At 39.4% G+C, this 25,067-nt stretch overlaps 1 protein-coding gene across 14 annotated transcripts in view; it reads left to right on the top strand.

The window, feature by feature from the left end:
* The window catches only part of LOC129777919 (glutamate-gated chloride channel), a 179,071-nt gene that overhangs the window by 124,699 nt on the left and 29,305 nt on the right, over positions 1 to 25,067 (top strand). For 6 of the 14 annotated variants that reach the window (XM_055784501.1, XM_055784505.1, XM_055784506.1 and 3 more), the window contains one exon: positions 23,558 to 23,627. In XM_055784501.1, coding sequence (XP_055640476.1) covers positions 23,558 to 23,627 — 70 coding nt within the window. Of the gene's footprint in view, positions 1 to 9,282; positions 9,351 to 11,601; positions 11,670 to 23,557; positions 23,628 to 25,067 lie in introns of all 14 variants that reach the window. The other 8 variants (XM_055784503.1, XM_055784496.1, XM_055784507.1 and 5 more) reach the window with 2 other exon arrangements.

Here is a 25,067-nt window from a genome sequence, read left to right as displayed (position 1 = left end):
CTTAAGTGAACATGGTGATTCATATGTGCTGTATCAACGATTTAATGAAAACGTACTTCAAATCCGGGCAGCAAGGTATAACTATTGGAACCGGCAGTGATTGCATTGATTGTATGCATTTTTACGAATAATAGATATTATGATTACCTTCTGGCAATGGTGTAACAAAGCATTGAGTTCAGCACGGTCATTTCCTTTGTTCCTTTGATGTGCATAAATTGACAAATAGTGATAGATTGCAAGAAATTTTTGTTTTAAGCCAAATAACTTGAATAACTTGTTTGACTTGACGAGTTTTTTCGTAAGATTCATGTTTCCAATCAACCAATCAATCATTTGATTCCCAGCTGATAAAAGACTGCAGCGCAGAACAAACCTTATCAAGTAATTACATAAAAAACATCTTTGTTGGCGCATGAGTCTAAGCAATGGAAAGTTGATATAAAAATCCATTTCGTGTCCCAGTATCATTTCAATTGTCTACTGAGAGAATCATGGGGAAAACACTAATCGCCGGCAGCTACCCATTTCAAAGTGTCACAATCTGGTCGCTATAATCGGCGAAACATTTCCATCAATTCGAACCAACTAACGGGCGGATAACCATTGGTCGAATGGACAACTCAATGCTGTCAGAACGTGGGAAGGAACAAGGAAAGTTAGAGTAATTTAATCGCTGACATGCCCGCGGTGATGAAAGTTGCTCCCCGATAAACTATGGAACCATGAAAATCGTGACAAGACACGCACATTTGTAATAACTGCCGACGGCGCTGTTCTTGTTTCTGCAGCAGAAATAACCGAGCAAGAAAGGATAATATAGTTTCGAAATCGATTTATTCTCCGCACAAATTTCCATTCCAGTCTAGAACTAATGAGTGAACTTGAATAAACAAAAATACAACAGACACAGGAAAAAACAATGAACAAATATAAAACTTTCACATACAAAATAAGCTCGCCATAAGTAGCTATGAATATTTATATTCGCGCACCGGCAATCAAAATGGGTTGCAGGTTACGTTTTGGATCCAGCATATCGCGAACCGATCAATTTACCACCTTGCCCCGAACACCCAAAATGATTTCGAATTTCCATATAAATTCATGCAATCTCTTTCTGTCGTGTTTCTCATCGTCACAAACCGACAGATACCGGGTTCAATGAAATTCGCATTTCTCAACGTTTTTCTTCCTGGATGCCTGGGCCATAATTTGGAATTGAGCTCCTCTAGTCCTCTCTTCAGGCTAAATAATGATGAACACGAGATAACGCAGTTTTAAGCCGAATGTTCACCACAATTTGAAGATAATTACTTTTCGCCATCGCAATCAATATACAAACTTAATTAGCGCCACCAGAATATTGAATAAATGTGCAAAATTAACATAACCTGCACCAAAGCTCGTAACAGGAGATCGTAACAAAAGAATGTATATAGCATTATCGCAACCACTTGCCTAGGGGGCGATATTTGATTTATACGCCAAACCATTCATTATCGCTTTATTCGTCCCTCGAATGGCACCCCGAGAGTGCCACCCACAACGCGCGCACCATCAAAGAATTTTCCTGCCTATCCTAGTGGTACACCACTCGTGTACAACACCACTCAGCAGCAGTAGCAGCAGCAGCAGCGGCAGCGGCAGCAGGACCAAAATGTCAAAAGGCCACTCGAATCAAATTGCTCCTCGCGGCAGCTCTAGGTTCCTCAACTATGTTCGTGGGCAGCTCAGCACTGCGTTCTTTATTTCAATTCATTCAGGTCGTAATCTCGTGCCCTCACCCCATAACGGCAAGCAGCTTCAAAGCGAAACATAGGGCAAATGACCGTGGGGAAATAAAGGATTGCAGGGGAATGCTTCAAAACAATGAAAATGTTCTCCCGATTCCCCAAAGAAAACGGCACAGCGAAACAGCTTACAGCGACATTTACGACATCAACAACATGAGCGGATTAAATCTCTCAAATCCGAAACATATTAGCTAACTCTCCTATTTTGATAAAAATGTTTTACTTGGTTGTAAAGAAGTGCAAATTTCGACGCGATGGATGCAAAATGGACCTATCCGTAGAGATGTTTAGTTCCTGAATTGTTTTTTGAATCACTTCATAACAGTGAGCAGATGGGGACCAGCTTGCTCAATAATACACGCAACTCAGAAATTTAAAAATATTTATTTTTTCCCAGATCATGGAAAAAGTAACAGTATACATGAACAAAAGTGCTATCGACATGAATTTAACCCCATAGCCTTCAATTTGATTCCCAACAGAGCGAGGTTATGATTTTTGATCCAATCGACTCACCACAAATGTGGCACGATATTGTTGATTAAAGGTTTTATGCTTTTCGTGTGTTTTTTGCTCAGTTCGTTTGTGTTTATCCCATTCTGAAACCATATTTCCCTATATTGTCAAACCAATAATTTTATCTCGTGCTGTCCCATGTAAATCCTGCTACATTGTGGAACAAACGATACTTTACAGCTGAATCTTTTGTCTCTCATTTTCTCTGTCCTGCCTTCTTAGCATCAGTCTGTTCTCCTATTTAAGTCCACTGTTGACTGCAGAACAGCTCAGGCGCGGATGGCATGTTAATCCCTTCGCGTAAGTTTTAATTGTCGAAAGAGCGAACCAAATGCAAACGCTTCGATGGGTCGCGCATCGAGTAATTTCACTTCTCTGCTGAACACCTTAGCGCCTTGTGATATACAAGCGCACCAATAGAGAGAGACTCGATGTTGTACGTGAAAGGGTTTAATGTTTAATGGATCAAATTTCACATAAAACATCATTCTATTGATCATTTTTTTTCCAAAATATATATTTTTATCAAGGCTCATATGGCGTTAGCCTCACGGGGCCGGGAGTTCAATACTTTGACAATTTTTCTTATTATCTATGTTAGTAATATGTAACCGATTACTCGCGGTTGTCTCGAGGTTAGTATTACAAGTGTTTTCGTAATTCGGATGTTGCTGTCTCCAATGCTCTGTACGTGTGCCCGACTATTCTATTGATCATGTTACAGCAGACCACTTGATCATGTTACAGCAGACATTCTATTGATCATGTTACAAATAAATTTCGACGCCCTATCGAGCGACCTTCCGGCCATTGGCCGGAACATTCGCAATTACTGTCAAAAACATAATTGTTGGCATGTTTTCCAGTTCTTTCTTAGTTTTATTTATTAGTTCCTCCTCCGTGTCCGCCACGAAATTGTTGGAGTAGACCCTCTGCTTCAAGTTTGCCCAACAATTCTCGATGGGACTCAGCTGGGGAATATGCGGAGGGTTAGCGAACTTCGGAACAATATCTATCTTCAAGCGGCTTATCTTCTTCAGCGACCAAAACACCACTACCTTGTCCGGATGATATTTTCGGATGAAGAAGTCAACTTCCGGCAGGCACTTGGTAAAGGCACTCTGTAAATCTCCCCGTTCATCGCAGGTCCTGAACAGAAGAAGAAAGGACTTCCAACATACCCTCTTCGCTAGTGGTTAGCCACAGAAGCACCTTCTTTGGGAACTCGGTGTGGGAGATGTACTTCACGTCGGAGCTCACCTTCTTGGTCGTTGATCGTCCATGACGATCGCTACGTTCCGCTTCGCCGGAAAAAAAAATCAGTATCCATCACTTTAGCCTTTGATAAGGTGTTTTAAGCCTTTGGCTGGTGTTAAGGCGAACGAATCAAAAACTGGTTAAATTTGTCCATTAAAACAAGCGTTAGTTAACGGGAAAAAATTGAGAGAGCTACATTGAACACAGTAAACACATACACACAGAAACTCGAGTAAATCTACACATTGCCATCGAGTTGTTGTGAATTTTTTGTTCTCAGTGCTATTTTGTCCAAATCCAATGCCGATTGTAGCCCGAATTGGTCCTAGGCGGTGAGATTTAAGCTACTCTCCTTTTCCTTTGCTTTTGTTTCGTTCAAACGAACTGTAATCACACACCCCATAAAGTTTAGTCGAAGAAAAAATAAATCTTAAGTAAGCGAACAATGCAAGACAATCGCAGTTGTTTACATTTTGACCTAGCACCTAGAACCTAGTTTCAGTTAAAATGTTGTATCAAAGAACGAACCATACAAAAAGTATCATAAATATGATACTTCAGAATTGAAAATGCGGAACAGAACATTCGAGAATGAAATCATCATTGAACAAATAATATGACTAGAGAATGAAAAAAAAACATGGGAAACTATGCGACTGCATTAAAATGCTTAACCCTACGTTGATATATGTTTCTCTTCTATTGAATTTTTGTAGTTCTACATAAAAACAACATAATCTAGTGCGTAAAATATGCAAATAGTTATATCACTTGCAAGTTTTGGTTAAAAAGAGATCTCTGCTTGAGATCTTCTACTCTATTGTTTTATTGACATGAAAAATATGTTTCTGAAATAGAGTGCATAGTGTTAAATTTAGGACAATAAAATACTGTCATACCAAAAAATGTTCTGATCACTCAACGCGAAAGGATAGTGGGAGAAATCAGGGTAAAACTCGCTGATTTTTCCAGTTAGAAGCTATTTTTTGAATAATTTCCGATGTCCCCTGTACACACTTGTCGTTTTTTACGTTTCGAGTCACCCCACAGCTGCGGAAGTTGCTTTGTTGTCAAAAAAACCCGAAGTTGGTCCCCGTAATATTCCGCTAGTGGAGTTCAAGTGTTTTAGTCGGAAAATTTTGGAAAATTCGATAATTGTGAGCTTAAATCATCTTAGATCATTGTTCAGTGTGATTTGTGAGCCGTTAGGTGGTGTTGTTGCTCATCGATGTTCGAGAACATTGTTTTGAAATTTCGAGTCCATTCGGGGTAACATCGGCATCAGGAATGTTGTGACTGTTCATTTTGAATATCCCGAAAAGTGTGTGATTTTCTCATTGAGTCGGTTACTCCGAAAGTGCAACGCAAATCGGTGGCGCACCATAGTAGGTACGACTCCCATTGATGATGCGTTTCCGGATCTCGCGGCTGGTATCATTGTCAGACGTTACCATTGAACCAAGGTAGACAAATTGGTCCACTACCTCGAACTCATCGCCGTCGATCATTACACTACTGCCTAATCGGGGTCTGTCGTGCCCGGATCCGAAAGCCAGCATGTATTTGGTTTTAGACGCATTGGTTTTTCAGTCAAATTCTCTCTGCTTCGTGCTTAAGTCTTGTGTAATGTTCAGCTACCATCTCAAATGTTCTGCCGACAATGTCTACGTCATCAGCGATGCAAATGAATTGAAAATCGTACCCCGCAAGTTAAACGCCGCTCGTCTCATAAAACCCTCTAGCGCGATGTTTAACAGTAAGCAAGAGTGACCATCACCTTGTCGAAGCCTCCTGCGGGACTCGAATGGATCAGATAATCCACCCGAAATTCGCACAGAGCACTGTATTCTATCCATCGTAGCCTTAATCAGTCTTGTCAGCTTCACGGGGAAGCCGTTTTCGTTCATGGTTCTCCATAGCTCTTTTCGTATTATTGAGTCGTATGCGGCTTTAAAGTCGATGAATAGATGGTGCATGGGGACTCTGTACACACGGCATTTCTGGAGGATCTGCCGCAAGGTGAAGATTTGGTCAGTAGTAGACCGACCTTCGATGAAGCCGGCCTGAGAACTTCCCACGAATCTGTGGCGATAGACGACGGAAGATGATTTGGGAAAGCACTTTGTAGGTGGCATTCAGGACGGTGATTGCACGAAAGTTTTCACAGTCTAGTTTGTCTCCTTTCTTGAAGATAGGGCAAATAACCCCATCTTTCCATTCCTACGGTAGTTGTTCTGTTTCCCAAATTCGGACAATCAGCCGATGCAGGTAATTAACCATTTTTTCCGGGCCAATCTTGATAAGTTCCGCTCCGATGCCATCTTTGCCAGTTGATTTGTTGTTCTTCAACTGTTTAATAGCATTCCTCACTTCACCTATCGTTGGGGGTGGTACATCTTCATTATTTACTGCACCAACGTAATCGCTTCCATCGTCATTTTGGTCCTCTGCCTGTACGCCATTCAGGTGTTCATCGAATTGCTGCCTCCACCTTTCGGTCACATCACGTTCGTTCGTCAGTACTCGTACCGTCGTCTTCGTTCCACTTGTCCTAGAATGTTCTCCGCTACGCTGTTTATGGCTGTTTTAATCATGCTCCAACAATCCTCAAGAGCAGCTTCGTTAATTTGTTCCTCTTCCGGCAGCGCGGCTTAAAGCGAGTGTGCGTAGTTTTCGGCGACATCTGCTTGTTTCAGTCGCGTAAGATTGTACCATCGCGGGCATCGGTACCGAATGTTGTTCACAGCGGAGATTTTTTGGCGCATCTTAACCAGCCCCTCGATAGGTTCTGACGTCAGTTATGTTCGAGAATTGTCGGCCGTCTATCAGAACATGGTCGATCTGTGATTCTGTTTGATTGGGTGACCTCCAGGTGTATTGGTGGAGGAATTTGTATTGGAAGAAGGTACTGCGTACGGCCATATTCTTAGACGTGGCGAAATCGATGAGTCTTAGGCCGTTTTCATTTGTTAACTGGTGTGCACTGTACATACCAATTACAGGTTTGAACTGCTCCTCTTTACCGATCTGGCAAATTAAAATCTGGGCATTACCTCCGCGACGAATTCCGCATTCTGTGTTCATTTCAGAACTACCAGTTCTGCATTTTTAAGCCCTTCTTGGATCGATGGACCGGTGCCCATGAACTCCTTAGAAAGAGGAGTCTACCCACCTGCACAAAATATGTTTGACGAGGTGATGTAGCACACTGGGTTTTTCCTCTTCAGCAGTGTAATCGAAGCTCGATATTGCAACAGTCCACTCCCCCTCTGCCACCCACTAAAATTCTGGACCACGATACCAACTACTAGCGGGGAAAAATCCTAGAGCTTCTTTCATTACGTCGCATTTTCAGTAACGCTCTGTTTCGCCGGGAGCTAATCCATTTGTTAGCCTCAACCAGCTCTAGTATTTTACTGATTAAACTACAATGAATTGATTAGGCCGCCGGTGATCGGAGTTCAGCCAACGAAGAACGGCACGCACACCCGGCCAGAAGAACCATTTTTTCAGTATAAGCAGGTGAGAGACTTCATGGTGTCGTTCGCCCAGCGTGCTTCAATACATGCTGCCTGAAGTTCATGAAGTTGAATACCATTTTGCTGGCCTATTCGTTTTATCCGGTAACATATTGACTCCTGACAGACTCCACTTCACAAATTTCCTGGAGTTGCATTTTCAGGGACATTAGGTGGCTCGCCAGTAGTTCCAGTGGGTCGTAGATCATCATCAGCGTACTCAAAACCTGCTTTTCAGTTGGTACGATATGACCCTGCGGTAAATCGGCGACTTTGAAGGTGAATGTGTCGACTATGGTGAATCACCACCACCCAAGAACTTTCACGTTTATCGTTTCACTCAACATATTCAAGTTATTCTTTTCTGAATTTGCTTTCAAGTCCTGTCACATTTGTCGATTCAAATTTGACTCCCAGTTTCTTGTTTCGAAACCTGCCCTTATCGCCTCATCGCCTTAAACCTGCTGTTATTGCATCATCTTACAGATCCACACTAGACAGCATATCATCCACGTAATGTTTTCCAACTATCACTTTAGAGCTTCTCGGTAACATATCCTGGAACCGTCGCGCACTGTGGTTTTTCACATACTGTGCACAGCTGGGTGAACACGTTGGTCTGAGAGTCATTACTTCTGACTCACCATTCCGCCATAGGAATATCAAACACTGTTGATCGTTCCTGTTCATCAACATCTTGAGAAATATTTCCCGCCCGTACTGGCAATTCGGAATTCTCGGAAGCATTGCACAACGGATAGCAGAGAAATAAGCTGTTCTGGTTCAGTATGGAGGAACGAGCTCAACACACATTCGAATCTCTCGACCAGTTCGTTCTCCGTCAGCTTCTCAATGTACCAAGATCACTCGCAACCTCAAACTTGCTCGTTTAGTGCTTCAGCTAGATCAGGATTCCGTTGCAAGTACTGGTCTAGTAATATTATGGTCTCCTCATTTTTGGGATGTATGCCGTATATCAACTATCAATTACCTTGAGTGGGATTATGATTATGGGATTATGACTACAAAGAAAAAGTTTTTGTCGAAACTGAAGCGTATTTTGAGGCAAAATATATGTCGTGCTTGAGAAATCGAAATATTACCGAATTGGTTTTTTTTCGGAATTAAAGTATCACTCTTGAAGGAGACTATGTTTTAAAAAAATGATTTATAGTTCTGACTAAGTCGCAAAAGCTTCGCGAAGCCTCTAAATATTATTTGTTTATTCGTAATAATATCATAGTTCTACGTTCAGTAGGATTCGGACGATGACTCGCGATTTATACGAGGTAAGCAAGGAGAGACTGAGGAATATAGAAATGGGATATTAACTGAGAGTTGTCAGCATTGTACATTATGACCAGGGTTAGCGTCTGATCTTCAACTGGCTGTCGAAGGTAAGCTACGGTAAGAAGAGGAGCATAGGATGTTGGTGGATGAAGTCAAGAAGTCTGAAAATAGTTATTCGGCCAGTCTTCCTACGATCTTATTCAGTGATGTGTTAGTCCTTCTCTAACCTACGAGAAGCCAAAACGCGATTTTAATAAAGCTTCATCTTATTTTCCACAGAATTTACAAAATGCTGTTGAAATATATAAAATAGAGAAACAAACCTTGAATGTTTTATCGGTACATTTTGAACACTTTGACTCTGTTCCTAAAATCAACTTGGAAACATATTCAACAACACAATGAATCTTGGAACAGTTGTAATAATTATAGAAAAAGGAATTCAGCGTGAAATTCACAGAACTGACAGAATCATAATACCTTTGGGTTGAAAAACTAATTTCGACATTAAGTTAATATATACTAAACGAATTCAGATAAACTTCCAAATCGGAGTTAAGGGTTAAGATCCCTTTGGTCAATTTTGTTCATTACTATCATTTCGAATCATGTCCCCTTGTAGAAATCCAAACGCGAATTCAATAAATTTCATCTAAATTTCTTATCTATTTTCATCACTCTCCTGTGCCATCGCAAAAAAAATCAATATCCGCACGTGCACAAACATGTACACGATTTGACGTTCCGCCTTGAATACACTGGTCTCTTGTGTACGTCACACTGCGTTGCGAATATACTGTGTTTCCTGAAACATGTGTTTTTGTACAAAAAAAAACCAAAACTAACCAATTTGAATAACCAAAACCAAACTGAACCGAACCGATCTAACAATTTGCCCCACGAAGATGGTCCTGCCGTTGTTCGCGTCAACATTTTTGTAAGAAGTATCTCAAAAATCGATGACGTGACTATGGTAAGTTATGGTCAACGAACTTTTTTTCTGGTTAGCCAAACATGAAGACAAACTAATGCCCCTCCCGTATAAACCGTAAAATTTCCCAACACCGTGTGAACAACTAATAGGCGAGTCAGAGTAAGCTGCCGAGATCGATTTAGGATTTTAGCTTTGTTGGTCTCCGCTCACACTCATACCACGACATAGTTCGATATCTGTAGGATCGATTGAAGTTGATATAGACATCCGTCGCACGGTAAAAATATATGAAAAGTTCTTAACGGCCGTTCTCCACTGCTCCGGACACCACTTTCTCTCGCTTGGTGACGATGGAGACCTACCTACCAGTCAACGATTAGCTTCATCTAAATCATCTATCCCTCGTATTTTCGGTACTACATTTCACCTAGTGACGAGTGTTTTGACCCTAAGTAGCTTTGACGAATGTTAGTTGACAACCGGCTTATCATTTGACGGATCTTCTTTTCTTTCAGGAATGACACGTGATACGATAATCACTTCTCTCGCGCTACAACCAACTCCAATGCACTTGACAACATTCAGTGAACTAATCGTTGGCTGTTCCGAGATTCCGGTCATTCTCGTTAAGCACTCAGTATGAACTCTGCATTCATATATTTTTCCCGCGATTGCAGAAAATCGAAAAGTTCACGTATAGTTTTCAAACAGTTCGATACACATGTACATACACATAACATTAATGGTTTCATTTCCGCCTCACTTTTCCACACTAGTTACTCTCAATCAACTAATTTTTCTCAGTGCTCAATTTTTTTGTTTCATTTCCGAATCACGTCAGTTGTTTTTTATTGCTGTGAATGTTTTTGTCGTAAAGATAATTTGATGGCAACAATTTTGAAGCCTTCGTTTTGGTTTTGGAACTCTTTGACTATATATTTCGATTGTTTAGTTCGTCTTTCATTACCATTGAATGTGATAGATTTTGCAACTTCCTAGTATTTCTTTCCGTCTTTCTATTTCTCCGTAAATGTCATTACCTCCGCCAGCGAACCATTATCTTACTCGTACTTTCTAGTGTACTGATGGTTTTGCTTCCTTAGAAACAGTCGACAGTCACAGAGGATACGATAGTATGAACGCCAAATGAACGTTGGCGTCTCAACGGAAGCAACAACAACAAAACAGAAAGTATGGCAACACTTTCCGCAGAATCCAGAAGCTGTCAGATTGACTCAATTGGCTCAAGAGCTGTCAGATCAATTGTTTGTTCTTGTTTTCGTTAAATGTTATTTCAAAAAATAATGCGGCTTTGGATGTGAATGCTCTGTTCAGTTAGTACCTTATGAAAGAAAAGATGGAAACAATTATCATCGGAAAGTTTGACAAAAATTCCAGCACGGTCCGGTAAACTGGAACTCAATAGATGCTCATTACTCAACTAGTATTTATAGTATACATGCATTATGTGATTCTTGAAACACAGTAAGCTGACTTCGAATTCAAAATGCAGCAATCTTTTAGTTCACTGAATGTTTAACAGTAGAGAAGTGGGTATTACCTCATTGTTTCCGTTAGTTAGTCTTTCTTCTCTGCCATATATAGTCTTCTATATTTCATGATGAATGTTTTGTGAAAGTTATGTGGTCGTTTTGATGACAAGTTTTTCTATCATACAACTAGTTTTCTCTCAGAGAGGTACTTATCGGCATCTTTTTAATTAAACCTTTTTTTCTAAAACAAAACTAGCTACAAATAGTTATCCGAAATATGATTTCTATTACCTCCAAAATGTAGGCTTTCTGCTATACATATCAACTGACATAAAAAAAAATCTGAGTAGAAATATACTGATTTGAACTGTCATATTTAAGATGCTCGCATATGGTTTGTGCAAAGGAGTATTTTCCATTACATGCATCGATTTCATTCATCTGTTCACTTTCCAGCTTAGTCTATTAGCGAATCAAAGCAAACGATTTTTTTTTTCATTAACAACTTCCATAATCATAGTCACACGATTTACTCTGCTTTTTCTTTCCTTTAGATTTTTTATTCGTTTTTTTAGATAGTATAATTTTTTTCAAATTTTGGATTTGTGTTGTTTTTTACTAGATTGATGAAAAAACACGAAGAATGCCAATCGCCACTTCTTATTGCAAACAACGCATCTAATTCGTTTTCTATTTATGTATGTTATTTTATGGTTACGAACATTATCTCCTTGCTCCATAATTGCTGTTGTGTATGTGATGCCCACACACTTACCAACACTGTGCAAAAATACTAGATGATACCACGCGGGTGTACGTCAACATGTTCCTTAGATCGATCTCGAAAATCGACGATTACAAAATGGTGAGTTTGTGTGATAATCGGTGAAAACAAGAATAATGTCAGGGACTAGAAATAATCGTCTACTGTTTCGTTTCTGTGAAGATCGATGTGTAACGAATAATCTAATTCCATGTTGTAAAACCAACGAGGGGTTCATAACATCAAATAAACAAGGAAGCATTAAGAAAGTTGTTTTTTCTCGTGTCGTTCCCCTTTCCCTTCACGCTTGGATCGTTTTCATTTTCCTTCATTTGTTCACAAACAATTTTCTTTCATTATACGTTTTAATCGTTTTCATCTCATAATATCTATCTACTACACGGCCTTATTTGTTGTGTGAGAGAGCGTGCTTCACAATAAAACGGAATGCACGCGTTCGCAAGCTATATCAAATGTTCAAAGCCGAATCTCTGTGTAAAATGGATTACTAAAGCGCCACCTATACCAGACTCGCGTTGGAACGATGCTCGACGTAACGTAATATTGCCCGTTATGTGAGTTTCACTGTCACCACCAAGAGGGACTCCTTCACGTCTCGAAATCTCGCGAATAAAATTGTTTTACGTTCTATTTCAAGAGAAATATTAGATCTCCAATATCCGCTCAAGAATACAAGTACATCTCGGAAGCGGAACAAAAATAGAATCACTACCACTGTTTGATACTCCCCCCATTTTTTTTTACATCTACTTACCATTTCTAATATATATTAAATAATACTGACACTCACCACTGATCAATTAGTTACTTTCTTTGTTCATTCTCGTTAGATTTTTAACGAGTTGTGTTTGCTTTTAAATATAAACAAATACTTCATTCAGAGCATATATAATCCTAATTATTTTGGTTTAGTATTTATATACTTCGTCTTTAATCGCCTTGATTCTAAATACTCTTCTCGCTATGTTCTTTAATCTTGAATTTACATAACATACATCCATATTCTCGAACCCCATCGACCTAACCTGATTCTATTTTTTTTAAATTTGAGGAAAAAAATGATGGTTTAATGTGAAACGTTCCGGCGTCTTTGACTGTTCTCTATTGCGCCTCGGATATTTATTTGTGTTTGTTCTATCGATCCCGCCAAATAAGAGAATGTCATCTTACCAAACGCGCACCCATACATGTATATATTTATAAATTTTCACGATTTGCGTGCGTGTTTGTGACAGCTAGAGCTCCACAAAATTATACATATACAGCTTTTGTATTATAAAACAAATAGGGCTTTTGGTGCTGTTTGGAAAGTTGTTTATATTTTTTTTCCGTAAATGTTATGTTCTTTCGGTGATCTATTTTTCTGTATAATAACTCCCTTCTTTCCAAAAGGTGTGGTTCGATTCCGGTGGGATCGGTGTATAATGTTGTCTATTGTGCGATGAACTATGATTGCGTGAGATTTTATGTTTGTGTCTATGTTAACCAAAACAATTATACATCATATCTTCAACGATACGAACCCAACCGTGCCCAGGAACGCACCATAGAACGTTGTCCCCTCAACTTGTTATCAGAGGTCTCACCAACACAGCTTTTAGGCTGTTCTAAGCAATGAGTGTGGAAATCTAGGGCCACGATACCGTTGCGATATGCCACCGAAAGCATACCTTAATTGTTATATTGTATGCACCATTGTGCATTGCGACCTCTAAAGCGCATTCCTGAAAAGAAAATGTGTGGAAATGTACGGCATTGATTTTTTTGTTAGACATGATATACCCTCCCCCAGAACGGCAGATGTTCCTGAATTCACTTCTAAGTGCTTTAAGGTCGAGGTGTTGAAATACCACATTCTTTAGTCCGTATTGATCTGTAACCCGCAGAAGAACATACTTATTCAAAATGCCTATTTACACTGATAGGCAAAACAAATCAGTTTTTGAGTTTCTTTCATTTACTTGGTTCAAATTGAAGTAACTATAATCTTTTTTTATGTCTTATTTACTATATTCTTTCGAAGTATCACTTATGAAACGATGAAAAAAAAATACTTTGTCGTCAAAGTATGTTCAATGTGCACTGAACAGCATGTAAGGCACGTGGCTAAAACACCCCAGCACTATTCAACACAGCATCCAACAGTGACCCGCATAGGTCTAAAATAGTCAAATCGGTAAATCGGTACCTGTCATTCGTGTCAGTTTCATCGCACTTTGCCATGGACTGTGCGTAGACAACGGATGTAAAACTTGCTTCTTACTTCATGATGTTTTATGACACTGGTGGTGGAAATCTCCGTGTAGATTTTAACCTATTAACCGATTCACCGGACGCTGCCGTGGTAGAATAATGGGATGTTTCTGGAATTCATCAATGAAGCTGCTCGCGCTCAGGCGACCTCTAAGGCTCATTACACCTTCATCGACGAAGTATGGTTCTAGCTTGAACAGTGGGCATTTATAAGGGAGGACCTTCTTACCATTGACTGGCTTCGAGGACGTAAGTACTATTCGTTCTTATGGATAGATGTCTTCCTGGGCTTCCCGATAGAGATATTTTGTTGCTCCCCGTCAACTCGTGTTAGCGGATCATTCTCCGATCTACGTCCTGCTACTGTGTCTTTGGAAGATCGTAGTGTTTTCTATCGAGTGTAATTAGTCAGCGTCATAATGCATTGCATTGCTTCAGAGTGATGGAACAGCTTCGTGTTTGTTTGGGTTGAACACTGGAAAGACCTGCAAATTCAAATTCGCTCGCATAGTTGCTGGTTCCAATGAGGATTCTCGGTTGTACGTTTCGGTAGGAATTGACGTGAAGTGCTTTCAGGTAACGATACTTATGCGACAACTCGTCGGATGCGAATGTTTGTGATGGAAGCTTTATCTGTATAACCATGTGCACATCTTTAAGGGAAAACTTCGCTTTCTTGTTTTTGTATACTGCACACCAAGGCTCGACTAGCTCCTGCATTAGTGATATGTTGTAGAGATAATCGTTGAGTTCGCAAGCTTGTACGATTGTCACCATCTCCCGGACTGCTACAGCAAAGTCGGTCAATGAACCTAGTTTTTCCACCTTCTGTGCTGGCAGCGCTTGGATCTTCCGAATAAAGGAACAGATCACAATCTCCGGTCGTTCGAAAAGCATTTCGAGAGTGGCGATAACACTGTTCACGGTCCCAGGATGCAACACCTGATTTCGTACATCATTTTACTATCCCTCACAGACACTTCTGTAACCTGACCGCATTCTCTCCGGGGGGTGTACCCATACATGCTAGTGGAACTTTTTTGACAACATCACCTCCTCAAAAAACCTTAGCTTCATTTTCTGCGCCAGGGGCGATTCTTCTATCGCGTTCGATATACATTCCTAGGAAGTACTAAATCCTCCACGTCCTGTGTCATACCCGCACATTCGTGCGGGTACCAAATATCACACTCGTTGCATGCGACCATACGACTGTTATCCATGGATTGACAGGCTGCGCAGCTTGACTGAATAGCAAAGTTGCCCGGAAGCGTCCTTTTATCAGCAAGACAAACAATGCCAAACGGCTTAAGTTTGCTGAAGAGCATGTCGATAAGCCTCTGGAAGTTCTGGAAACCAGTTATCTGAATGGACGAATCAAAATTCGATATTTAACCGGAAACGGCGGGTTCGTGTGTGGCACAAAGGCCTCGCCCGCTTCAGGAGCGTCACATCCAAGGCACGGTGAAGCATGGAGCAGGAAATATGATGGGGTGAGGTTGTTTTTCGTGGAGTGGAGTGGGAAACCTCTTCAAAATCGACAGAATAATGATGAAAAATACCTATATCAACATCCTGCGGAAAAAAAACCGGAAGCTGATCCTGATCCAGACGTGATTTGAAAAGAAGTTCGTATTTCATCAGGACAAACACCCAAAGCATACCGCCAAGGAGATCTCAGTCCCATCAAGAATCGTGGGCGAATTTCGATGCCATGGTTGACAAAACTTGTGTTATTTCGAAGCCCTCTAGTGCGTCTGGGTTGGATCAACATCACTTAAAGAACCTGGTGGAGAGCATGTCGAAGCGCCACCAACAGGTCCTGGAGGAGAACACATTAATTATAAAAATGCTTTTCTTCCACTTTAATTTATCTCTTCTGGAGCCAAAATGGAGTGGGTACTTTTTTCTGTCACAGTTTTTCTTTTCAACACAAATTGATTTTTTCTTCTTTGAGTAAAACTATATATAGAAGCATATAGAAAAAAATATCAAAGAGGCCTACAGAGTGTTTACTTTAATTTGAACCATATAAATGAGACAAATTACAAAAATTATTTGGTGAGTACACTGAAGTCGCTTTTTAAGCGGCTTTTTTACGCGGTTTTTTTACGCGGATTTCGAAATTTACGCGGCACGCATTAACCTCGTAAAATTTAATATGTTAATTGATGTGATTTTCCGCGAAATAATTTAGTATTGTATCACTGATTAGTATCTGAAAAATAAAAGAAGATACAGATAGCAGGATTGTAGCATGCAAAAAAAAATCAGGTAATCAGTTGTTAGAATATGGGTTACATTTTGAAATAATAATTCACTGTTTGTTAGATTTTTACACGGACTTTGAAAATTACCCGGTTTATTTTTACACGGATTTGGAAATTTACGCGGATTTTGGGATTTACGCGGCACGTATCCCCCGCGTAAATAGCGACTCCAGTGTACTATGTTTTTCCTATCAGTGTATATCTCCGTGAATGAACTGTGGGACTAATGTTCACCATCCAAAGATACCAACCCAATAATCGACACCTCTTCTTACGGTGCAACGGGCGCACATAAGACGTACCTTTGCGCACGGGACAAATCGCGAAGACGCTGCTACTTCTGCTTAATGCGACCCTCAGTTAATTAAATCGGTTTTCTGTTGACAGCCTACTATGCTGTTAGTTGTGGTACACTGACATGCAACGTGATGCGACATAGATCAGTCGGAAACCTCATTTGTATGATTGTGCAAACAATATCAAGCATACGGTATGTGGCGGTATTAGAGCAGCATCAGTAGAAAAGTACTTCACTCAGAACTGGTTGCCTTTCATTAGCGAAATTTTCTTCAAAATGGCCAATTTTTGCTCCGAAACGAAACGTGACCCCGTAACCAAGGTACATAAACATTTGCGCATTGTGATCCCACCTTCGCTCCCGTGGCCGAGTGGTTAGCGTCCCACATTATCATGCCGGGGGTTCGGGTTCGTTTCTCGTTCTGGCCGGGGGATTTTTCGCCAAAGAAAATTCCTCCGGCTTGCACTGTGGTCACGCGTATTCTAGAGCTTGCCACTCCAGAGTACATTTAAGGTGTGTTATTCGGCATAGAAATTCCAACCAAGTACAACAAACGAAAATGACGCAAGTAATGTTCCGTTGAGAAGGCAAAAGTTCCACTGAAACGTTGGTGCCATCCAATAAGAAGAAGAAGATCCCACCTTTGACTCCGTGGTAAATTTCCCATGTTTTAATTGATATATAATGCGTCGCTTCGACACCTACTTCTGAAACACGTTGACTTCTCAACCCACCCCAGAGCATTATGACTTTTGATGCAATACATGAGAAGCTCTAAAAGATGGAGAGGATAGTGGTCTGGACCACCTCGAAGTCCACTTTCTTGGCACTTGGGCTGTGCGGGCTTCCCAACTATTTCCTACATCGACTGAGACAGTATGGCCCAATACGACTCGATGTGAGACGCCTGGGGTACGTTTGGGGGATTGTGTTATGGGCGGTCAACCAATCCAGAGTGGTCTTTGCAAAATGACACGAAGCTAGGTTCGGTTAAAACACAATATTTTCATCTTCAAGGTGCATTTTTACAAAAGAACTCATTTTTTGTCAGTTCTTCGTGTAGTCATCTCCGAATTCGGATACTGTCCAAGCATTCGACAGACACGCCCTCGAAGAAAACTCTGTTCCGCGTCCGTAATCGTAAGTAAACGAAAACACACTTAGCACGAAAACGCCCACAACGCGCGTGTCGCGGAAAACGTGACATGAGTTTGTCCGCTACTTATGATTCACCTGTTAACGCAAAAATGGAGTAATTTCGGATGGCGATAACAAAAATATCACAGAATATAATTCAGTGGAAACCTTTTACAAAAATGGTTCGACCCCCTTCCGGGTGGCCATGCGGCATTCGATCGTAACCTTAACCATGGCATGTTCTTCAGCTCTTTTGTGGGCTTTATGATCAGTTGCTTCTCCGTTTCAGCCACCCAATTATTGGAGTAGATCCTCCGTTTAAAATTCGCCCAAAAAAATCTTAGGCGAAGAACCAAGCTTCCTTTCGACGCTCTCGCCTTTCTCCAGAAGAAAGAACGGACGCGAAGTGCCTCACGATGTCCAACTTCTTCGTTACAGGGTGGAGCTGGCTCTACGAACCAAGCACCGACCTTAGTTGTTTGACTGGTTTCGCCATTTTGGCTGAAATCAATTGATTACGCTCTATTTTTTTCTGTACACAACAGAGTTGATTTGATTGATCATCACCAGGTAACAGAGTAATCACCTGAATAATCGCTAAAATCAGTCCATTTTTAAGGCATACGTTACCAAGACATTTGGAAACATTGACACTCCAACCAAGTTGCGAAAGGATCAGCTCATCGCAAGTCTCAATGAAAAACAAACGAGTTGACGTATTACATATCGGGAACAATGGTGTAGAGGGTAGTGGTACAAAATAATCCGTAACGAATTTCTGCATATAACAACATGGTGTGGAATGCCATTCCACGATCGGGTAAAGATCTTTCTTATAGGTTGAACATTCGTGTTTTTACCATATAAACGGTGTTCTGGTATTCTGCCTATGATAAACGGCTATTTTAGACACTGTAGTAGTTCTGAACGATATCATGTTATTCTAGATTCACTCTGAGTATACATGAAATGAACTGAGAGCGAAATTCGTTTGATAGCAACACAGACTGTGATTAACTGTGTGTTAAATCAGACGTATCGTCAATGTTTTTCCACTGAGTATATTATGAAATCTACCAGATTCCAATTTTTACCCCTTTTTTTCACCACAAAAAATCATAACTTTTAAGCTACTAGCCCGATTCAGATGATTGACATATCAAATTAAAGCTAATGATCTAGTGTTGGTTGAAAAAAAATTACACTGGGACCGGATTTTGTTTTCGTAACTATAGATTGTAATTGTTTTTCATAGATTAGATAGATTCAGGACCAAGGGCACCGTATTTTTTAAAATGTTTTCTTGAAAGCTGAGGTTTTCAGTTTTCGTTCAATATTCCTATGTGACTAGACTATATATATATGCTACTAGAATCCATTTTTTACGGAAATGTGGTATTCTTTCTAAGAAGGCGAACTCATTGGCTACGAATTGATATATCGATCATCTGAATCGGCGCAGTAGTTCAAAATTTATAAACTTTCGTAAAGGCATTTTTGGAAAAAAGGGGGAAAAAGGATTTTTCTGACCATCGGCTAATTTGAATAATCATAACTCAAGAACAAAAAAACGCATCCCTGAATTTTGGATTTGTTATGTAAAAAAACTTCAACTAATATAAAAAAATATAGCGTCCTTGGTTCCGAGACCATGTAAACAATGAAAAACATATAAAATCAATAATTACGAAAATGAAATTCAATTTTTACGCTAGTGACGAATTTCATGCCAACTCGTCTTAGGAGTTGGGAGCATCATCTCAGATAGCAGCGAGACGTTGTGAGTGTAAACACATAGGTCTTTTAAGCAACTTTGCAACTTTGCAACAACTTGAAGAATTCTAAAAAAAAAAGGCCTACTTTTCAATAAGGGCAAAAAAATTGTTTTTATTCTTTAAAAAAAATAAAACTCAAAAACTATAATACCTACAAAATTCCAGTCAAAGGATGAAATGTGGGAAATTGTTCAAATTTTTATAAAAAATACAAAATTTTTTTTGAAAATCTTGAATGGCGTTAACGTTCCCTGTGGAACTTTTGCCGTCTCAACGTATTCATTAATTAGCGTCATTTATTAATACTTAGCTGAGATTTCTTAAGCCAAATAACACGCCTTGAATGTATTCCGAGGGGCAAGCTCTTGAATACGCGTGACCACAGTACAAGTCGAAGGAAATTTCTTTGACGAAAAATCCTCCGGCCAGAACGGGAATCGAACCCGAACACCCGGCATGACAATGTGAGACGCTAACCACTCGGCCACGGGTGCACTTCATTTTCACATACGTATTTTTTTTTAAATTCTCAAAAAAAATATGAATAGCCCTAACAATTTCCAACAAGTCGTCTATACATCGAAAGATGGGCACTTTTACAGGGAAAAAGTTTTTCTAACAACAACTTTTTCATGTTTTCTTTGAAAAAATTACAACTTATCCCAATTTTGTTTAAAATCAAGATATAGTATATTCGACCAAGTTTTAGATCTCATTAAAATATGAACTTTCTTCGAAGACGTCAACTTCCTACTTTTCATAGTTTCTGGAATATAAGGCATTTTTGTATGGAATAAGTAATTTAAAAAACAAAACATGAAAAAGTTGTTATTGGAAAACTTATTCCCTGTAAAAGTGCCCATCTTCCGATGTATGGATGCCTTGTTGGAAATTGTATGGGCAATTCATATCTATTTTTTCAGAATTTAAAAAAAACATGTTTTGAAAACATAAATAATTTCCTACAATTCATTCTTTGACTAAAATTTTGTAGCTCTGATAGATTTTGTGTGAGAATTTTTTTGAAATTTTGACTTTTTTTCCAAAAAGACTTGCTTTAAAAACTCTTAGATCTACAAAATGTTAGTCAAAGAATAAAATGTAGGGAATTATTAATTTTTTCATAAAAAATATCAAGCAAATTTTTGAAAATTAAAATTCATTTTCTCGAAAACATGTTTCTATAAATTTCTGAATATTTTTTATAGCGAAATATTTTTTTTCAGCGAAATTGTTTTTCAAAAGAAAATTGCTATTTTTTTATGAAAATTTAAAAAATTTCCCACATTTCATCCACAGTTTTGTGGGTATTATAGTTTTTGAGTTATATTTTTTTTATAAAAAAGCAAGAAAAATATTTTGGCCCTTTTTCAAAAAGTAGTCTAATTCTTTTTAGAATGTTTCAAGTATGCAAAGTTGCTTAAAAGACCCATATGTTTACACTCACTGCGTCTCGTTGCTATCTGAGATGGTACTGCCAACGGCCAGTCGAGTTGGTATGAAAGTCGTCTAGTATAGTATTTTTTCAAAAAAGACTAGCTAAAGACTTCTATTTGATATGTCGATAATCGGAATCGGTTTAGTAGTTCAAAAGGGCAAAGTGAAATTTTTGAAAAAAGTCATTTTTGGAAAAAAGTGATTTTTCGAACCACTATAAAATGAAAATGGGCACCCTAATGAAAAAAAGGGGGGGCTAATATTTTACAGCAAGGCTGATACGTAGTTCAAGTAAAATGTTTCCTTTTGATGCTCGAAAATATTTCCCCGAGAGATCGGAAATTCCTAGAAGGCAATCGCGAATTGATAGTCTGTTCTCCAACCAGGCACAATACTGTTCAGTAAATATATCAATATTTTAATGAGTTTACAAAATGAATTATGCCACACAAAGCAATGTGCTTTTGCGTTACGCATCGTTTGTGAATCCGTTGGAAATATACTCTGAATATAGAATGGATGTTTCAATTGGGTTGGGTATAAAAAACTTTTTTTTTCCATTTTGGAGTGGAGAGGTATACAACCTAACTACAATTGGCTTTCAATATTACAGAGCATTACGTCGACACTAATCCGGGGTTGATGCTGATTGTTCGTCTATGATTGTATGAAAATTACGTAAACACGAATCACCAATTATCATGTTTAAATTCATGATGATTGGCGATAAATAGAAACAAGTTAAACAAGCTGCAGTTAACTTTACAAAAAATTGCAAAACTTTCAATTGAAAAATAGGACCGTGAATATAATAACACGTTTTGCCATTTAGGGGGAAGTCACAATCTAATATGTACATGTAAAATGAGATACTATAAACATCAGTTCTTAAAAAAATTAAAAAATTAAAAAAAAAATAATTTTATTTATTACAATGCCATAATAATGGAAAGTGTCTTTAATAAATAAAAAAAAGGATCAAGAAACTTGGTTTTTGCGGTCACCTCACGAACAAAATTTGTTTAGTCGTAATTGTACTCCATTCGAAGCATTTAAAAGTGTAATCGATATATGCGTGAGCAGCATTTTTCTTGTTTTACTCGAAGGCATATCATCGCCTATATCAACTGTCAGTATCAGCGTCCTCTTCTTTTGAAACTGAAAGTATTTCTACGATACCACATAAGAAGGCATACTACAAGATAAGTTTGCCAAAACTTTCAGAAAACAGAGCGCCCCGAATCTTAAATGAAGGATTGCTTATCACTAGTTGTTTAATTTAAAAAAAATGTCATGAATACTCGCTCCAAAGCAAAACAAAAACTGAACGAAGCCACCAATCGCCGAACGAATGGTATCACTAGCCGTAAGACAGCAGAGTACCTCGAAATGAAATAAAGTTCTACTGCTAGTACCCTGCCATTGACGACGGTAGCCCTAGGTAGGATTTCAGCATGCATATAGTTACAGGAATGTGAATGGGTCATGCGAAGCACTATGCACGCGGCATGGCAAAAACAGCACCCGGAATGTTGCATGCCGATGATGCATCCTTCGCATCTGTACTGTCGCTAGCTATGTAAGCCAGCTGGTTGCATGAACTGCACACGGATCTCGCACGAACTCCGCACGTAACGCATGCGAATGCATTGCTACCGCTTTGACCCGATAAGCACAAGTGCATGCTCTAAGCAACCGAATGTCTGAACTCCATATTGTGCTAGCGCTAGAGGCATGCTGATAACCAATGTTCACTTTAAAATTGAAAGCATGAATAATTGTCTGCGCTTCTCGGTGTTGCATGCTGGCGAATGTTTGCTGATCACTCACTATATTTTGGTTCGATAAAAGCTTTTTGTTTTCATTTTTAGCATGTCGTTTGCATGTCGCTGCATGGATTAACATATTTGAGCTATTTTACTCTCTTCGTGTGCCAGTTGCTCGTTTCAATCTTGTTTTGCCGTTCAACTAAAGCTAGCAACTGGCAGCTGAGGAGGTTAACTTCCACTTCCGTTCGTTGACTAACTTTCCTGGTTACCCAACTTCAGTTGAGTTTAATGGGTTTTCCCAATCTATTTCGAAGTTTTCTCCACTTTAGTGTTATGTCTTTTTTATTAAGTTATTGATTCTGTATCAATTTGAAAATCTGCTCCCGAAAATTAGAATTACTTTGTTTATCATTCTAACCCAGAAAAACAAGGTCCTCTCGACAACGAAACAATTGGTGCTCGTAGTGCATAAGACCCATCTGAAACCGGAAACACAAAATCATATCAAACGGCTCTTAAGAGTGAGGGATTGAATCGCTAGGAAACACTAGGCAATCACTCTGTATGCTTTGAAACAATTTGTACATATGCCGCATACCACTCACCCATGTGCCTCCAGGCTTCCAGTAGAGTTAGGAAAGCAACAGCAAGAACCACATGAAATAGACACAATCAATCGATCAGTGAAATTTCGTTCCCAAATTGAAAACCGATAGCTAGCCAGATACACCCTGAGTCAATAAACCTCCATAGAGTAGGATGTAACATAGGAGTAATCTAATACACCTCACCCCACCCCTGATCTGACCCCCATAAACAGTCCACAACCCATACCCTTCCCCTCTAACATAGACAGAATAAGGAACGAAATCAATCAATTTTTCGCTAATATTTAATTTTCTCCCCGATGATGCTGTGGCACCCACCCAACAATCCTTGGATCGGTGAAACTCTCAACATGTTTCACGGACGCTTCCGACAATCTGGTCCGCATCGCCGCTGGGGATACGCACACCGTGAACCCGTGAAGGAGTACAGCGTGCAGCTAACATTCCGAGAGCAGTGGCTGGACGAGCGGCTGAAGTTCGACGACATCGGAGGTGAGTGTGGATATTTTTAGTTTTTCCTCCTGCCATTTCACAGGATGATTTGGATGGGTTTTGTAGTAAGTGAAAAATTATAGATATTTTTATCTCCATGCGACACGTACGGAGTGGAGGGAATTAATCGTCCATCCCCGTTTCTGAGAGGGTTATTTAAAAAGCATCAGCAAATGGATTAATAATTAAATTTACAGTTTACCTGTTTCATTCATTTATCATGATACCACATCCCGTTATGAGATCAGATCGTCTTCACAACACAATTTCGTCATCCAAGCCGATCCATGATTGCAGTTCTAAGCTCCGCTTTAGCTCATCCAACCGACTCACTCGCAGAGCTCCTTCTCTGCTTGTCCCAACAGTATCCGATCCGAGCGGTATCGCTCTTCTCCACACTCCTTCAATTTATTAGTTCCAATAATCTATGCTGGCTGGCAAGGTCGTACGGAATCCTCCGAAACATCCCCCACTAGTCCCACTCGGGTAATATGCTGTGAACCTTCCATTTGAATATCCGTACATTCTTATAGAGGTTCGAATCACAATGCGAATGATGGATATGATTTGCACGTCAATCTCGTCGTCAAATCTCGTCTCCTTCTAGTTGAATTATAGAGACTGTAAACTTTAAGGGTGGGTTTAGACTAGTGATATATTCATGTGAATAAATATGATGAGATTTATAGAAATCGCATCAACCGTTTACACTAGCGTGAACTTCTATAATGAATATATTCATATTTTCGGTGAATTTATTCACCTAAAGTAGAACTGCATCGAATTTTAGTGATTTCTCACCAGTGAGAAATTCACAAGCGTTTACATATGCTGAATTTATTCAAGTTATATATACCTCGAATAAGTGTATCATATTTATTCTCACCCGTTTACACCTATTTTCACGTGAATAAATCTATCTATAGCTATAGATCTCCCTAATGTAAACCCGCCATAAGGTTCATTCGTCTCTAGCCTTGAAAAGGGCCCTTGTGAGGAAAACTCTACTTCAAGCTACTCCCCGACCTGCCTTGAAAAAGATACTTCATTGACGTTCGACACTCGTCAACAAACAGTGTCCAGTTTCTACAACATCAAACGACGTACTTGACTCGTTAATTCTGTCGCTGTGACAGGCGTTGAATGTCTTCGATTTACTCGAGTTGGCTGTCAGGAACAGGCATGTAAACTATAAAAAAAAACAAATACAATCAATAATTACAAAGTCCAATCTTTATATAGTATTCAAAGTAAAAAATAAAGAGTCATTCCACGCTAAATCAGCCTGTCGTTAACCCGACCCTCTTCGATTTTTTTTAAACTGGGTAGGGCAGGGTGGTCATTTTTGAATAAATTTGGTTATAACCAGTGCTGATAAATGTCAAATTAAAACACTCAATATTAACGACAATTACTAAATTCAGACATCTCCTATCAACA

Source organism: Toxorhynchites rutilus, chromosome 3 (assembly GCF_029784135.1).
Source record: "Toxorhynchites rutilus septentrionalis strain SRP chromosome 3, ASM2978413v1, whole genome shotgun sequence".
NCBI classification, from domain to species: Eukaryota; Metazoa; Arthropoda; class Insecta; order Diptera; family Culicidae; genus Toxorhynchites; species Toxorhynchites rutilus.
The sequence above is the reverse complement of the archived record's forward strand: the minus strand, read 5'-3'. Positions and strand labels throughout refer to the sequence as shown.